The following is a 16,152-nucleotide window of genomic DNA, read 5'->3' as shown; positions in this document are numbered from 1 at the left end:
ATTCCAGTGGTTTGGTGCTCTCTCTGTTATGTTATGATGGCATGTTACGCTTCTTCTCCGCGACTGGGCTTGAATTATCCATGTCTGAGGAGCTTGTTAGCTCACACTCCACTCGCTGTTAGAGCCACTGATGACTCAAGGTGACCCAAGTGAACTTATAACTGGCACCGACAGATAATTGAAGCCCTCTCGACTGCGCTGGATACTGTTTTAAGGCAAAAAGACACTGCTGGCCAAAATTATTTTCATGCACCAGTCACTTTTTAGATTTTGTGAGTTTTAATTAAGGCTTTTTTTCAGTCCATTTTAAATAAAGTATCAAAAATAGACTTTCAATTGTTTCTTTTGTCGCACATATTCAATTTGTGTCTGGAGATTTAAATTATAGTAAATATTTTTGAAGGTAATTTTCTTAAAATTATATATATTTTTATAGCTCCTGCACCCAGAAATAAAATCTTTGGCAGCACCTACAGCATTTTCGATAATTTTAGGTTCATTTATTGATAACAGTATTATTAAACTGCTATATATATATACACATTAAAACAAGAGTTTGATCACTGAAAATCTTAAGAAATAAAAGGACAATACATTTAAATTAAGAGTTATAGCAAAAATAAATAAATAAAAATTCTCATAAAATCTATATTTTTCATGTTTCTTTTGACTTTTCTTTTTTTATTATTATTGTTTTTAATATTTTTCCAACATATGAAATTGGATATACTACTTTTTGGACTTTTTGGAATCAAGTGCATTTTGACAAATATATATTATTGTAAAGCTCCCTATAAAAAAAATACTTTTTTAAAAGAGAGATCTGTGAGGTGTGTACATATGCTAAACTTGAGAAAATAAATAAACAACAGTTTTCAGCCTGACTTCATTCAATGTTCAGATTTCCATCCTAAAATACAGTGGGTGACTCTTCAAAAGGACCATTAGTGCCACATGTGGCACCGCCGCAGCACTATGACATTAAGAATGTCTTTTTCGGTGTAACAGCAGTTTGCAACTGCTCTTCTAATCCTAAAATTCAAAGGGTGTAGACTGTAGAGCACCTGCCGAAAAACAAAGAGCCAGTAAACAAATGCAAGCTTTGAAGTTAATAATGTCATGATCACCAGCGATCTAACCGCCAGAGGTCACTGGTAAACACTCACAAGCACATAGGACTATAAATCTGTGTGTAAATGGACTACATATACAGTCATGCAGCACACACACACCTGCTCCAAGTCTCCACTGATTAGACTCCCACAGCTGATGCTACTTCTGATTACTGCACTACATAAACAGCACAGAAACACTCACTGTGGCTGAGTCTTGTTTTAAATCTGTTTTAAGCGACACTACAACGCGTTTTTCTTGGTCTGCCTTTGCCGTGTTTTTGAACCTTTGCTTTGTTTTGTTTTGTTTGTTTAATCCTGTTTGCTGCCTGTCTCTGACCATCTGCCTGCCAATTGACTACGATTCTGGATTGCCCTCATACATCTGTTTGCTCCTATATTGACCACTGCTTGCCTAACCATTCTAATAAACCTGCATGTGGATCCTCACCTCAGTTGTCTGTCACTCCCCAATGCACTCAAATTATTTTTGCTGCTTTTTCAAACTATTTAAAATGAGCTTAAACAACTAATTCTTAAGAGTTTTTGGAGACAACTTAATTGTTTTATGCTCAATCCACCTAAATTAAGATAACTTTATCAATTTGAGTTGGGTCAACATAAATGCATTATGTGGAACCCTGCATTTTTACAGGGTAGTGAGCCAAGCTCATCAGTGCCCTTACCAGAGCACAAATTTGTTCACACGACATACTAATGAACGATCTAAGAAGTTAGGGTGCTAATAGAGATGCACCCTTAGTTGATATTTTTGCAGTAGGAAATTGAGCACTCCACTGGACACAAGTCTTCATGTTCTTTGAGTTTTGAACAAGAAAACAAAGCTTTCCACGCAGGGGACATTTTCCCTCTCTAACTTCTTGTCAGCAAATATCGCTGGCTTGCAGTTAACCAATTGCGATTTCTCAAGGAAAAAAAGTGAGAACAATACAGCCTTCAGGATCAATAAGCTGTCAAATGAATTTTCTCTAAATGTGTTTGATGCACTGCCGTAATTCTGCATCTCTCCCTGCGACTTCACTCTGTCAATACTTAATGATTTAATATCAGTCCGTTCCTGGCCTCCGACACGATAGCTGAAGCGTATCGAATCCGAAAGCAAGAGTCTCTCGAATATAACTCGCGATTGAACAGGAAAGAGTTTTACTTTGCTCTAGTGTTCGGGAGAAGGTTATGAAATGCAATAAGAAAAAAATATGTCTTTAATATCTGTATCACTTCTCCGGCAATGAGGTTAAACGGAGAGCAAATGAAGATTTAGAAGCACTATAAAGACGTTTTCAGGAGGAGAACTCCAAATATAAATTGAAACTCTTTAATATCTCATTTGCTTCTCCAGGAAAGCTTTGAGATTAAAGCTGGGTACAGACTGCATAATGTTTGTGTCTGTTACAAAATAGTACCTAGTCACAACTTTGTGTGCCAGACTACCTGTTGCTTCTCAGCCAATCCATTGCGGTCTTTAGAAGGCAAACAATCAAAGTAAACATCATAAAGGCGGAAGTATTTTACTCATAGCTCCAGAAATCCTTGGTCCACTGCATTAATACCATTTAACAATAACCAAATGTTTTCAAAATTCACGAAAATCCTAAAATGCAGATTAGGTGCATTTCCAACAAGTAGTTAGAGCAGCCAATTGTAGTATTGGTAACCTAGTAACCAACAGTAAACAAGGCAAGCATAATGGTGACAAGGGTGTAATGTTTACTTCGTCAGAGTTTATTTAAATGCTTATCCAACTCCAATTATTCACATGAACCGTATGTCACACAAGGCCAAAACCACTTTAAGGGAGCATATGTAGGTGTGTGTGTGTGTGTGTGTGTGTGTGTGTGTGTGTGTGTGTGTATGTATATATATATATATATATATATATATATATATATATATATATATATATATATATATATATATATATATATATATATATACACTCACCGGTCAGTCCAACATCAGTCCAACTACTTAAAACACAAATTTCTGATCAGCCAATCACAAGGCAGCAACTCAATGCATTTAGGCATGTAGACATGGTCAAGAAGATCTGCTGCAGTTCAAACCAAGCATCAGAATGAGGAAGAAAGGTGATTTAAGTGACTTTGAATAAGGCATGGTTGTTGATGCCAGAAGGGCTGGTTAGAGTGTTTCAGAAACAGCTGATCTACTGGGATTTTCACACACAACCTTCTCTAGGGTTTACAGAGAATGGTACAAAAAAAAAATCCTGCGAGCAGCAGTTCTGTGGGCGCAAATGCCTTGTTGCTGCCAGAGGTCAGAAGCAACATCTCTGAATGGACAACACGTCCAACCTTGAGGCAGATGGGTTACAGCAGCAAAAGACCACACCGATGCCACTGCTGTCAGCTAAGAACAGGAAACTGAGGCTACAATTCACACAGGCTCACCAAAGTTGGACAATAAAAGATGGGAAAAACATTCCCTGATCTGATGAGTCGATTTCTGCTGCAACGTTCATACAGTTGGGTCAGAATTAGGCGCCAACAACATGAAAGCATCTTGCCTTGTATCAACGGTTCAGGCTGGTGGTGGTGGTATAATAGTGTGGGGGATATTATCTTGGCACACTTTGCATTAGTACCAACTGAGCATCGTGTCAATGCCACAGCCTACCTGAGTATTGTTGCTGACGCTGTCCATCCCTTTATGACCACAGTGTACTCGTCTTTTGATGGCTACTTCCAGGATAACGCCCCATGTCATAAAGCCTGAATCATCTCAGACTGGTTTCTTGAACATGTCAATGAGTTCACTGTACTCAAATGGCCTCCAAATTCAGCAGATCTCAATCCAATAGAGCACCTTTCGGATGTGGTGGAATAAGAGATTGGCATCACAGATATGCAGCTGACAAATCTACAGCAACTGTGTGATGCTATCATGTCAATATGGACCAAAATATCTGAGGAATATTTCCAGCACCTTGTTGAATCTATGCCATGAAGGATTAAGGCAGTTCTGAAGGCAAAAATGGGTCCAGCTTTGTAATAATAATAGTAATATATACACACACATACACTTAAAGGGATAGTAGTTCACTCAAATACCTACTATCATAGATGTCATGAGTTCGATCAACCAGCATTCTTCAAAATATCTTCTTTCTGTGTTCAACAGAAAAAACACTCATAAATGTTTAAAACCCATGAGGGAGAAGTTCATTTTAATTTCTTGGTGATCTATGGCTTTAAAGTACAAACGAAATCATAACTAACCATATTAATTGATAGTTTTGTGGTAAATTATTCATCTGTGCATGTTATTAAGAAGAAAAAAAGGTTGCCCTTGTAAAATTCTCAGACAAGGTCATCGGCGCCAATTACCTAGTGGTTATGTGCTCTGCCATACAGTACCATGCTGCTCACGGTGACCCGAGTTCGATTCCCGGCCCAAGGTCCTATCCCAATCCCCCCCCCCCACTATCCCATCTCAATAAAAGGAAAACCCCCTAAAAACACAATAAAAGATAAAAAATTAAAGTTCTCAGATAAGGTCAGTCTAAGGTATTGGGGCGTGACTGACATACTTAACCACGCCCCTCCAACTGTCAGATTTGACAACAAACAGTAATTGTTAGCAGGAGGTGTCTAATAGGTTGAAATAAATCTCCCAAAACCTGTTTCCCAATCTTTCTGAATAAAATGTTTACTACGTCCAATCAGCTCGCAGTCGTAAAAAACAAGCCACGCCCACTGTTTCTCATTTAATATTCCGTTTTCCTGCGCCAAAATATGGAGGAGAAAAAAAAAAGAGTTGCAGCTTCCGGTTCATCTGGACTTTAACACCTAAACAACACATACTGTAACAACAGAGCAATAAAAACAGATCCTGCAAGGTTGAGTAACACACACCTACACCCACATCCCAATAACACCTTGAGCTCTAAATCCGCCCTTATTGTTCAAAAGACGAGAGCAATCCTTTGGTCCGCAGACCACGAAAAAGAACAAGGTTGGCCGTCACGCACAACAAGGTGCGAACAACGCAAAGACGTCACCCTTGGCCAACAGAGCTAGCAGTGCACAGGACGGTGGAGGCCCCCAGTGATGGACGCTCGGCCCCCCGGTATTAACCCAAACAGACACCTGCTATTTTTGTGCAGCACCTGCCTGGCTGGCCTGCTGCGCTGCGGAGATAACAGGGCCGCTATTCACTGCTAGTCAGTCGCAGAGAGTCAAGTCCTGTCTCACTTTCTGTGTGTGTGTGTGTGTGTGTGTGTGTGTGTGTGTGTGTGTGTGTGTGTGTGTGTGTGTGTGTGTGTGCGCGTCTTACTCTCTCAGACACATTGCTCTATCGCTGTTTACGCTCCTTTTCTGAGCAACAAACATTACTGTGACACAAACGCATTATCAATACTTCTCCAGCAATTCCAGCTTCAATCCATGCATCTTTATGTCTTTTTTTTTTTGCACACACACAAATACATGCATGCATATATGCAGACACACACTCTATCTCTCTCTCTCTCTCTCTCTCTCTCTCCAGTCTGTCTGCTGCAGACTGCGGCCAGCTGATCTTGGAAGAAGAAAAGCATTTCTGTGAAAATCTTGTTGCCGGTTCCAGTTTTGTGAATAACAATCAGTCGAAACAAACAACTCGCAATCTGCAGGCAAACGACGTGTGATCGTGCTGTAAAAAATGAAGTTTAAAGCATGAAGGCTGAAATATTCTCTTGCAAAACATTCTCTTTAAATGTTCATGCTTAATGCAATGTGATTCTGATGGATTCTTTGTCATTATATTATATTTTGTTAACTGTGTATTTATTAATTCTTTCATTTTCTTTTTGGCTTAGTTCCTTTATTAATCCGGGGCCACCACAGCAGAATGAACTGCATAACTGTGTTAGTTGTTAATAATAATAGTTTTTAAAGAGCACCTATATTACCACTTTTACAAGATGTAAGATAAGTCTTTGGTGTCTCCAGAATGTGTCTGTAAAGTTTCAGCTCAAAATATCCATCAGATCATTTTCTATAGCCTCCAGAATCTACCCATTTCAGAGAACAGTGTAGCTGTTTTTGTATCCTGTGGTTTTAAATCCAAATGAGCTGCTTCTCCCCGCCCACCGTTCCCATGTGCGCGTCTGCTTATCGTCATGCGCTATGTTAGATAAACAGCAGTTAGTGAGAGAGACAGACTCAGATGAAGCTGAAATACAGCTCATTATTCAACAATACAAATTAAGTTTATTTGATGTATTTGTGGTGGAGTTTATTCAAGCCTTTCTGAAATGATGAGTCTCACACAAATGCTGTTTGCAATACACACACACACACATATTAGCGTGTACTGACACCACGCGGTCGTGGTGATTATAGCTGTTAAAAATTACATAGCAATTTTAGTCTCTTTATTACAAACGTGCTCTGATTTAAAAACATTTTAAACGTGTAAAATACACCGATAGTTTGTACAGATAGTTTAATCCCAGTTCATTTGCAAAAGAAATGTTTTGCGGGCAATTTGGTGGGCAAACTCACATCACGTCATGTTGCGGTGATCCTCAAAATCACTGAGATTTGGGCATTCCTGCCAACACTCCCGTTTTTCCCGGGAGTCTCCCGTATTTCAGACCCATCTCCCGTTTTGTTCTGCTTCCGGAAAACTCCCGGAAGTCCACACCCCCAACCCTATACTATACATATATAGTGGCTTTTAATCAGGCTTTTATTGTTGATTAATTACATTTAGTTGTAAGTGTAAAAGTGATTTTTTTTTCTTTTTCTGTGATTTATGGAGTTATGTTGAAAAAGCACTTTGGTCAATGGCAGTTGTTTCTTAAATTTGCCATAGAAATATAGCTGATACACATCTGTTTATGTATTTAATTTTACTACAAATAATTTATTTTAGATTTATGGTTTGAGTGTTAGTGTACAAGTTTGTGTGTGTAAAAAAAATCTATATTTTTCAAATTTGAAAAGTGTTGTTTAATGCAATTTTTTACACATTTTTTTTCAAATAATAGTCTTAGCAACTAATTTCTAATAAATGATAGACCAATAGACTAATAGAATCTGTAACATTTTATGGACCTTATTGCTATTACTCATTTAAATTATTTAAATAATTAAATAAAAAAATAGTTTAATTAATAGTTAGAACAATCACTAGATAGAATAATGGAATGACTGTTAGAGTGACAGAACAACCGACAGAAATAGTTTTAGTAACTCATTTCTTTTGTCTTTGCCATGATGAACATGTAATATTTAGATGATACTAGCACGATTACCAGCGATTATTTCCCATAAGATCGCTGGTTTGCACCTACAATAACCATGGACTACAAATCTGCCATTTCTGGACTACATATTCATACATGCACTCTGGTCACACTCACACATGCTTCCTCATCAAGACTGATTACATTCACACCACCTTAGGATTGTCAGAGATTGATTAACACACACTATTTAAGCCACACATTCACCCCTTCAGTTTGCCGAGTTTTGTTATCTGTCACTAGTAACACTACAACACGTTTTCCTAGTCTTGTTATCTTGTGTACCGACCATTAGCCTTGTTAGCCTCTTTGCCTGCCTTTCTGAACTCTAGCCTGTATTCGTCTGTGATTCTGGACTGTCTCCAAAGACCTGTTTGCACCTGTGTTGACCATTGCTTACCTGACTTTGAATAAACCTGCATGTGGATCCAAAACTCCAGTTGTTTGTGTCACTCCCCGAGGTAACAATCTTACAGTGCATTTTAAAGGCTTAACTAAGTTAATTATGTCAATTAGGCAAGTAAGACGAATGATATTAACGTTAAAGAGCATTTTAATACTTAAAAAAAAAAAAAAATTCTGGCAAAAATAAAATAAAGCTTAAGAAGAAATCAGAAGAAAAAACATTTGAAAAAAAATGCAATTTCACAGGAGGGCTAGTCATTTTGCCTTTCACATCTAGGGCTTATCATTCTCTTCATTTCTCTATATTATTTGAGGAAAAACCTCAGCCATTACTCTAATCTAAGAATGCTAAACTTATTACTTTTGTATGTGATCAGAGGTTTGATTTGTGCTTGGTGAATGATTGAGATATATATATATATATATATATATATATATATATATATATATATATATATATATATATATATATATATATATATAAGGCTTTTTTTTAATTAGTCTCCTACCAACCACCTGCATCACAACATGTTAACAACTAACTCCGAACGCCTTAGTAACTGCATAGCAACACCTTGGCAACCACCCAGAGCTCTTGCGGTGGACAGTTTTGCACAGGCAAGCAAACAAAACGCCTAAATCTGGCCGGTATTTACTGTGAGATGCATTCAAACAGTTTAGCTGCTGTGATTTGTACAACATAGAGCAGCGCACATTTCCACTCTTATCTCTAGATGTTATCCCCTGTCTGAATATTCTGTTCTCCTCTGCAAGTCTCTCTAGGCTGTCCTTACGTGTGATTTATTTTTCAAAGTCATGGAACCTATGGGTAAAAATAAATAAATAATATAAATAAATCATGCAGTGCCTAAGAGGGCAAAGACGAAACGTCAGCAGAAAAAAACGAAAAACAACAGGCAGTTACAGGCCAGCTTGTTTTTACAACACCTTGGTGGAGGACAATTGTGTCTTTTGTTTGGAGGACACGATGGATGGATGGATAGATGGATGGATAGATAGATAGATAGATAGATAGATAGATAGATAGATAGATAGATAGATAGATAGATAGATAGATAGATAGATAGATAGATAGATAGATAGATAGATAGATAGATAGATAGATAGATAGATAGACAGATAAAGTAACATTTTATTGATTTTATTAATACATATTAATTTAAAATATTTAAATATTTAAATTAAAAAATTGTTCTTTCAATATTTAGAACGATCAATAGATAGATAGAATGATGGAATGACCGACAGAGTGACAGATTGATAGAACAACAGGCAAAATGATAAAATGCATGGCAGAACAACAGACAAAGATAGAACCACAAAGAGATGGACAGATAGACAGAGATAAAGACAAACAGACAGACAGACAATTACGAGACAATTATGATAGATAATTTCATAATAAAAAATATTAAATTATTTAAATTTCTCAATTGTTAATTGTTTATTTAAAACACATTGAATGAATTTTGATTTGCACAATTTTGAAATGTGAAAAATGTATTTCTGTATTTTTGAATCAAATGAAATAAAAAACATCCTCTTTCCACATCCAACTCCATAGCAATTTAAACTCAAAATATTGCAAAAAATAATTTCAACCTACTACATTTCAACTAAATTTTTCTTTATTTTTGTTTCTCTTTTTTAAATTTGTATTTAATATTTTCTATAACATATAAATTTGAGTGTACTAATTTTAGACCGTAATCGTAAGCTATTTTGTTAGATAAGCTCCAGATTTGGCTTCAGTACTGACTAATCTAATGTATATGCATAAATACAATAATGTATAGCTTCCTATTAAAATTATGAACTAAAACGAGAGATTTGTAAGGGGTGAACTTATATACAGTTAAAGTCAGAATTATTAGCCGCCCTTGTAGTTTTTTCCCCAAATTACGTTTAACAAAGCAAAGAACATTTTCACTGTATGTCTAAGAATATTTTTTCTTCTGGAGAAAGCCTTATTTGTTTTACTTTGGCTAGAATAAAAGCAGTTTTAAATTTTTTTAAAACATTTTAAGGTCAAAATTATTAGCCCCTTTAAACTAGATATTTTCGTTAGTCATCAGAACAAACCATCCTTAAACAATAACTTGCCTAATTACCCTAACCTGCCTAGTTAACCTAATTAACCCTGTTAAGCCTTTAAGTGTCACTTTAAGCTGTATAGAAGTGTCTTGAAAAATATCTAGTAAAATATTATTTACTGTCATCATGGCAAAGATAAAATAAATCAGTTATTAGAAATGAGTTATTAAAACTTAAAACAGAAAATTGGGGGAAAAAATAAACAGGGGGGCTAATAATTCTGACTTAAACTATATGGTGAGCACTGTATATTTACCTTGAGACACAATTACAATGTTAATAATGTGGGTCTTTAAAAACAAATAAAAATACACTGAATATAATAATGATTATTTATATATATTGTGAATCGTTTAAGAACATAAAATAATTACTGCTCTAAATTTGTCTGCAAGTTAATTTTATTTACTTATTTGTTGAACGATGGTATTTAATCTATACAATAATATACATTTAATCTATTCAATAATAGAATATTTATTCTATTGTTATACTGAATGTCATTTTAGTGGGTGTTTTCCATAAATCAGCCTCATATTACCCTCAAATACTCTTTTAAAGAACAGTTCCATTCAAGTTTAACTCACAAATGGTCGCTTTTCCTTGGAAACAAGGGAACCAGTTTCTCTTAACTAAGCTGATAAATTATGCAAACCTACAAAAGCAACAAACCCAGGCGATGATCACATAAAGGACAAAGCCTGGATTCATGTGATGATTGCATTTCAGTCATGCATGTATATATCCCCAAAGCACATGGTGAAATGATCCCCTGTCCTCCAAGCCAATATACCAAAAGCTTTGTGTTCAGAAACACCGCTGACATGCGAAACGTGCTTTACATAAGCCTGGCACTGGTGGAGAGGTTTGTTTATTACCAGCGAGAGCAGCAGAATTATGAAGCATCAGCGGGCCTGGTCTGCGTGTGTGTGTGTGTGCACGCATTCACAACAATACAGCAATGAAGCAGTGAAAGCACACCGCATCAGATCGCTCACCCTGCACGTGACAGAATTACAAACTAAACAGTTTTGCAAGATATGGATCCTGCATGCATGACCTATAAGACATGCTGCTGAAGCCCTGAATGAGATGAAAAAGAGCCCGGCTAAACCTGGGTAAAACTCATGAAGGATTGTGAATGGAATTGCAGCATTATTTCAAAGCAAAAATAAAAAGATCATCTTTGAAATTCTTTGGGATTTTAAGAACACCTGATTCCTAAAAAGATATTGCTACCAAACTACAAATAGAATGGAAAAGGGGATTTCACCATCACAAAATTTGATCAGTATTTTATTTATTAACTTAAAATATTCTTATATTTAAACTTTAGTATATTTGTAATGTAAAAAAAAAATTATGTCTGTAATTTTGAAACAAATATGAAACATCCACCCCTATATCACATTCAATTATATATAAACAAGAACATTTCAGACCATCAATAGAATTTTTCCACATGACTTCCTTTAAATGTGCAACAGCAAACATTATTTTGATATGACAAATGTGCTCCCAATAAAACTCCAATAAAAATAACAGCCCAAATGCTCAAAATCCAAAGAGTTTCAGTTGAGTTTGATTCTCACTGGATTCCATTAGAACTGGTTCCACAGAAAAAATATTTTTTCCAAAAGAAACACACGATTCTCAACACTAATGCAGCCATATTCCTCATAGAATATGTATTGAATTTTACATAGGAAAATCATTGTGTCATCTGTAAAAAGATTATGACATTAATTAGATTCAGACATGATCCTTTTGAATGCTACTTTCAGTGAGATCTGATTCTGATTGGATCCTATATTACTGATTCCAAAGAAATAATATTATAAGTGATATAATAATATAAAACTTTCAGTGGTATCTGATTCTGATTGGATCCTATATCACTGCTTCCAAAGAATTAATATTATAAGTGATACAATATTATAACAATATAAACTTCCAGTTGGATTGGATTCTGATTAGATCCTATATTACTGATTCCAAAGAAATAATATTAGAAGTGATATAATATTATAATAATATAAACTTTTAGTGGTATCTGATTGTGATTGGATCCTATATTACTGGTTCCAAATAAATAATATGAGTGATATAATATTATAATAATATAAATGTCAGTTGGATCTGATTCTGATTGGATCCTATATTACTTGTTCCAAATAATTAATATTATAAGTGATATAATATTATAATAACGTAAACGTCAGTTGGATCTAATTATGTTTTGATCTTTCATTACTGATTTCAAAGAATTAATGTTATAAGTAATATAATATAATCATATAAACTTTCAGGTTGATCGGATTGTGATTGGATCCTGTATAATATTATAATAATATAAACGTCAGTTGGATCTGATTCTGATTTGATTCTATTTTACTGATTTCAAAGAAGTAATATTATAAGTAATATAATAATATAATAATGTAAGTAATATTCCAAAAGAAACAAAGACAGACGAATATTCTTCCATCTTTTGGCTGTATTTAAGCTTTTCATGACTTATTGCAATATTTCAGAACACATCATTGGTGGAAAGCACTGCCATCACCAATACAAAATGGCATTTATCAGAAATACATAAAATAAATATCTTTAACTTTAAGCTTCCAAGTGATTTAGGTGCATGTTAAGGTATAAGCAGAGTGCTAATATGATCATTTGAATCCAAAACAAAAAACAGAGAGAACAAAATATCCTGAAAGATTTTCACTTTACTCTGTTTCCTATTGAGTTTGGTTGCAAATGTTCAAGCTACCGTAAATATTCCTCCAGGGTCTTTTTTTTTTTGACCGTAGGGTGGACACATACTGACGAAGAATCTTGCATAAAACCATACGCTCATCACAGTCAGAAATTAACAAGGGAAAAAATACCATTAAAAAGATCCAAATATATATAAAACAATCAATCATTCCTACTGTTTTAAACCCCTAGTCATGGATTTAGTGCCACTGCAGACCCTGAAGTGTTTGTGAAAAGAATTCAGTCAACAATTGAAATTAACCCAGACTAAAACCCCCTTAAAACACAAAAGTTAATTTCCGATCCCCGGTGAACATCTATTCAATCCATCACTAATGCGAATGACCGGCTCACCTGGCAAGTTAGCTGTGCGTTAAAAATCCTCAAGGTGATGCGTTTCTTCTTGGCGCAGGATGCGGGACAAAGCTGATAATTTCACCTGCCTCTCCTCTAAAGCAATCACGCGCACCGGGCTGACATATCGGTTTGTTACGGGCGTCTTTGAGCGGCTCCGGTGCGCACCGGGCGTTAATAGCGCAGTGGATCTGCGTTCTCCGCGCAGACACAATGTCCCTTTCGCGACAGGATCCTGTGCGCGGACGCTGCTGCTGCTGTAATTCGGTGAGGCTACAGCGGGTAGGTGTGGTTGGGTGAACGGACGGAGACAGACAACCGTGGCACGGGTCCAAAGACGCGCGGCGCAGTATGTATGTGTGTGTGTCCGCCCGCAGATTCACGTGCATATAAAGATATCAATGTCTGAGGATCCTTAAATGGTTTAGAAGATGGTCAATAACGCCATACATCCTCCTGCAGTCTGGAACCGAGTGTCACTCCAAGCGGCTCCTTTGGCGGGGCTCATGAATCACTCTGTGCGGCGTATAAACTGATATTTACATCCACCGGTGAGACGCCGAGCGCTGCGTAAACACAAGCATCATCCACGGGCTTCTGACTGAGGCTCCAAACCATCCGAGAGGGGGATGGATCTCTCTCTCTCTTTCTCTCTCTCTCACACACACACACACACACGCACGCACGCACGCACGCGCGCACACAAAGACATTCAGAAAGGCAACGGGTGCGCACTCGGATAATTAGATGTAATTAATATCTCACTTGTTTTTTTCCCCCTGTTGATTAAATGGAGAAGGTTTATATTTCTCAGATTTGTCTCCTCAGGGAAAAATCGATCTCACACTAATTCTGAGATTCACTGAGATCTCAACACTGTCTCGAACTGGACCATTAAGACGACCAGCATAGAGATCAATCTGAACTAAAATCTATGTATTCTTTTTTTTTTTAAAAAAAACTGGTGACTTAATTTGGTGCAGAACTTTGAAAATGTCAACATTTCTGAAGTAATACAAACTGCAGTAAACATGAATTTGTGGAAATAAAAATTTAAATGCATTTTTTCATACTTTTCAATGAAAATAAAAAGCTCTGCTCTTCTAAAATAAAATAAAATTAAATCATTCTTTATTTAATTAATCTACATTTACAAACAGAAACCCCTAAATGCCTCTAAAATGTTTTAACTGAATTTTACAGCACAAACATTTACAAAAATAAGAACTACACAATAAACCTAATAGGACAGTCAATCGCTATACGTATTATTAATTTGTTTATTTCATTATTTGCTTGCTTGTTCCTGGCTTAAATATAAGACATCCCATTTGGTCCACTTCCAATAAATAGCAAATCGTAAAGTGTTACTTCAGCAATAAAAAAATCAAGAAATAAAATACAAATAATATAGACATTTCATCTACATATGGACAATAAATAAACATATACACACACACACACACACACACACACACACACACACACATTCATATATATATATATATATATATATATATATATATAGAGAGAGAGAGAGAGAGAGAGAGAGAGAGAGAGAGAGAGAGAGAGAGAGAGAGAGAGAGAGAGAGAGAGAGAGAGAGATACATAGCTCATATATACATCCAATTTGGTCCACTTCAATGTTATAAGTAATATAATATTATTTTTTCAGTTGGATCTGATTCTGATTGGATCCTATATTACTGGTTCCAAAGAATTAATATTATAAGTAATATATAGATTATATATAGATTATAACAGAAAGGCATCTTGTAGGTCTTTAAGCAGAGTGCTCATATCTGACCATTTGAATCCGACACAAAAAACAGAGATTAAAAGTCCTGAAAGATTTTCAGTTTACTCTTGAGTTTGGTTGCAAATGTTCATGGTCATAAATATTGCTCCAGGATCTTTTTTTTTTTGACCATAGGGTGGACACATTCAGAATCTTGCATAAAATCATATATATATATATATATATATATATATATATATATATATATATATATATATATATATATATATATATATATATATATATATATATATATATGTATATATATATATATATATATATATATATATATATATATATATATATTTATTTATTTGTTTATTTAATTATTTATTTATTTATTTATTTATTTATAAATATATAGAAATTATATATTATTTCTTTAACTGGCAGTTGTTGACTATATGACAGTTATGTACTACAGCATTTTATTTATTTATTTAATTAATTGCTTGCTTGCTTGTTCATGGCTTATATACACATACAATTTGGTCCACTTCCAATAAATAGTAGAGTTAAAGTGTTACTACAGCGATAAATAAATCAATAAATAAAATCAAAAATAATATAGAACTGAAACAACATATATTCTGACCGGTAATTACCTATAAATACGTGTCATCATGAAAACTGTAGATTTCAAATGATTAAAATCTATAAACTATTACCTTTTCCTCAAAAAAAGTAATCTATTGAAACTGCACCACATCCTCATTGTTTTGATGCTTGAAAATCCTTTTCGTCTTTGATTCACATACAATAGAAGTCAGTGGGCTCTAACGTTGCTCAGTTCACAATGTTTTTCCAATTATCCTCTTTTGTGTTTCACAGAAGAAAGCAATGCGCAATTTCACACAAATCAGGTAGAATCCTTAGCACACATAAATATGCTTTAAAAAATAGAAGGATATAAACTAAACATACCATTATTGTTGAATCCCTGTTTATTCAAAGCCCCCTCTCAGGCCAACACAAAGCCTCCTCTCAGATAATGCATATGGCCCATCTGTGGTCTTGACCGCCACACCTACAGGAGCAGCAATAGACATCAACACACTGAAGCAGTTAATGAAGAACGCATAATGATCTGTCACCGTGATCTCACAGCAGACACGGGTCAAGACTGACACCAGATCACCACAATATGGAGTTTATTCTGGATTTCACCAGTATGTTGGAGAATAGACTCAAAAAAGGATGTTTGCTGCTTGTTTAAACTTCTTTTTTTAAATGAGCTGAAACAGCACAATTCGTTATTTTTTTGGCGGGAAAAACTTAAATAGTTTATCATCAATCTGCTTAAATTTGTAAGTACTAATAAGTTTTTGAACGACTCT

At 35.2% G+C, this 16,152-nt stretch overlaps 1 protein-coding gene across 19 annotated transcripts in view; it reads right to left on the bottom strand.

Annotated features, from left to right (window-relative positions):
- Nucleotides 1–16,152, bottom strand: part of sema6ba (sema domain, transmembrane domain (TM), and cytoplasmic domain, (semaphorin) 6Ba) — a 269,128-nt gene that overhangs the window by 240,840 nt on the left and 12,136 nt on the right. For 9 of the 19 annotated variants that reach the window (XR_015477841.1, XR_015477843.1, XR_015477840.1 and 6 more), the window contains exon 3: nt 15,740–15,842. The exons of 3 other annotated variants lie outside the window; for them this stretch is intronic. Coding sequence is in view for 3 of the 16 variants with exons in the window: in XM_087239709.1 (XP_087095835.1) it covers nt 15,740–15,742 (3 nt within the window). In the remaining 13 variants the exon portion in view is untranslated. 19 annotated transcript variants of the gene reach the window in all.

The sequence above is a fragment of the Danio rerio genome, chromosome 2, assembly GCF_052040795.2.
Source record: "Danio rerio strain M-AB ecotype USA chromosome 2, GRCz13ab, whole genome shotgun sequence".
NCBI lineage: Eukaryota > Metazoa > Chordata > Actinopteri > Cypriniformes > Danionidae > Danio > Danio rerio.
This window is presented reverse-complemented; position numbering and strand designations above follow the sequence as displayed.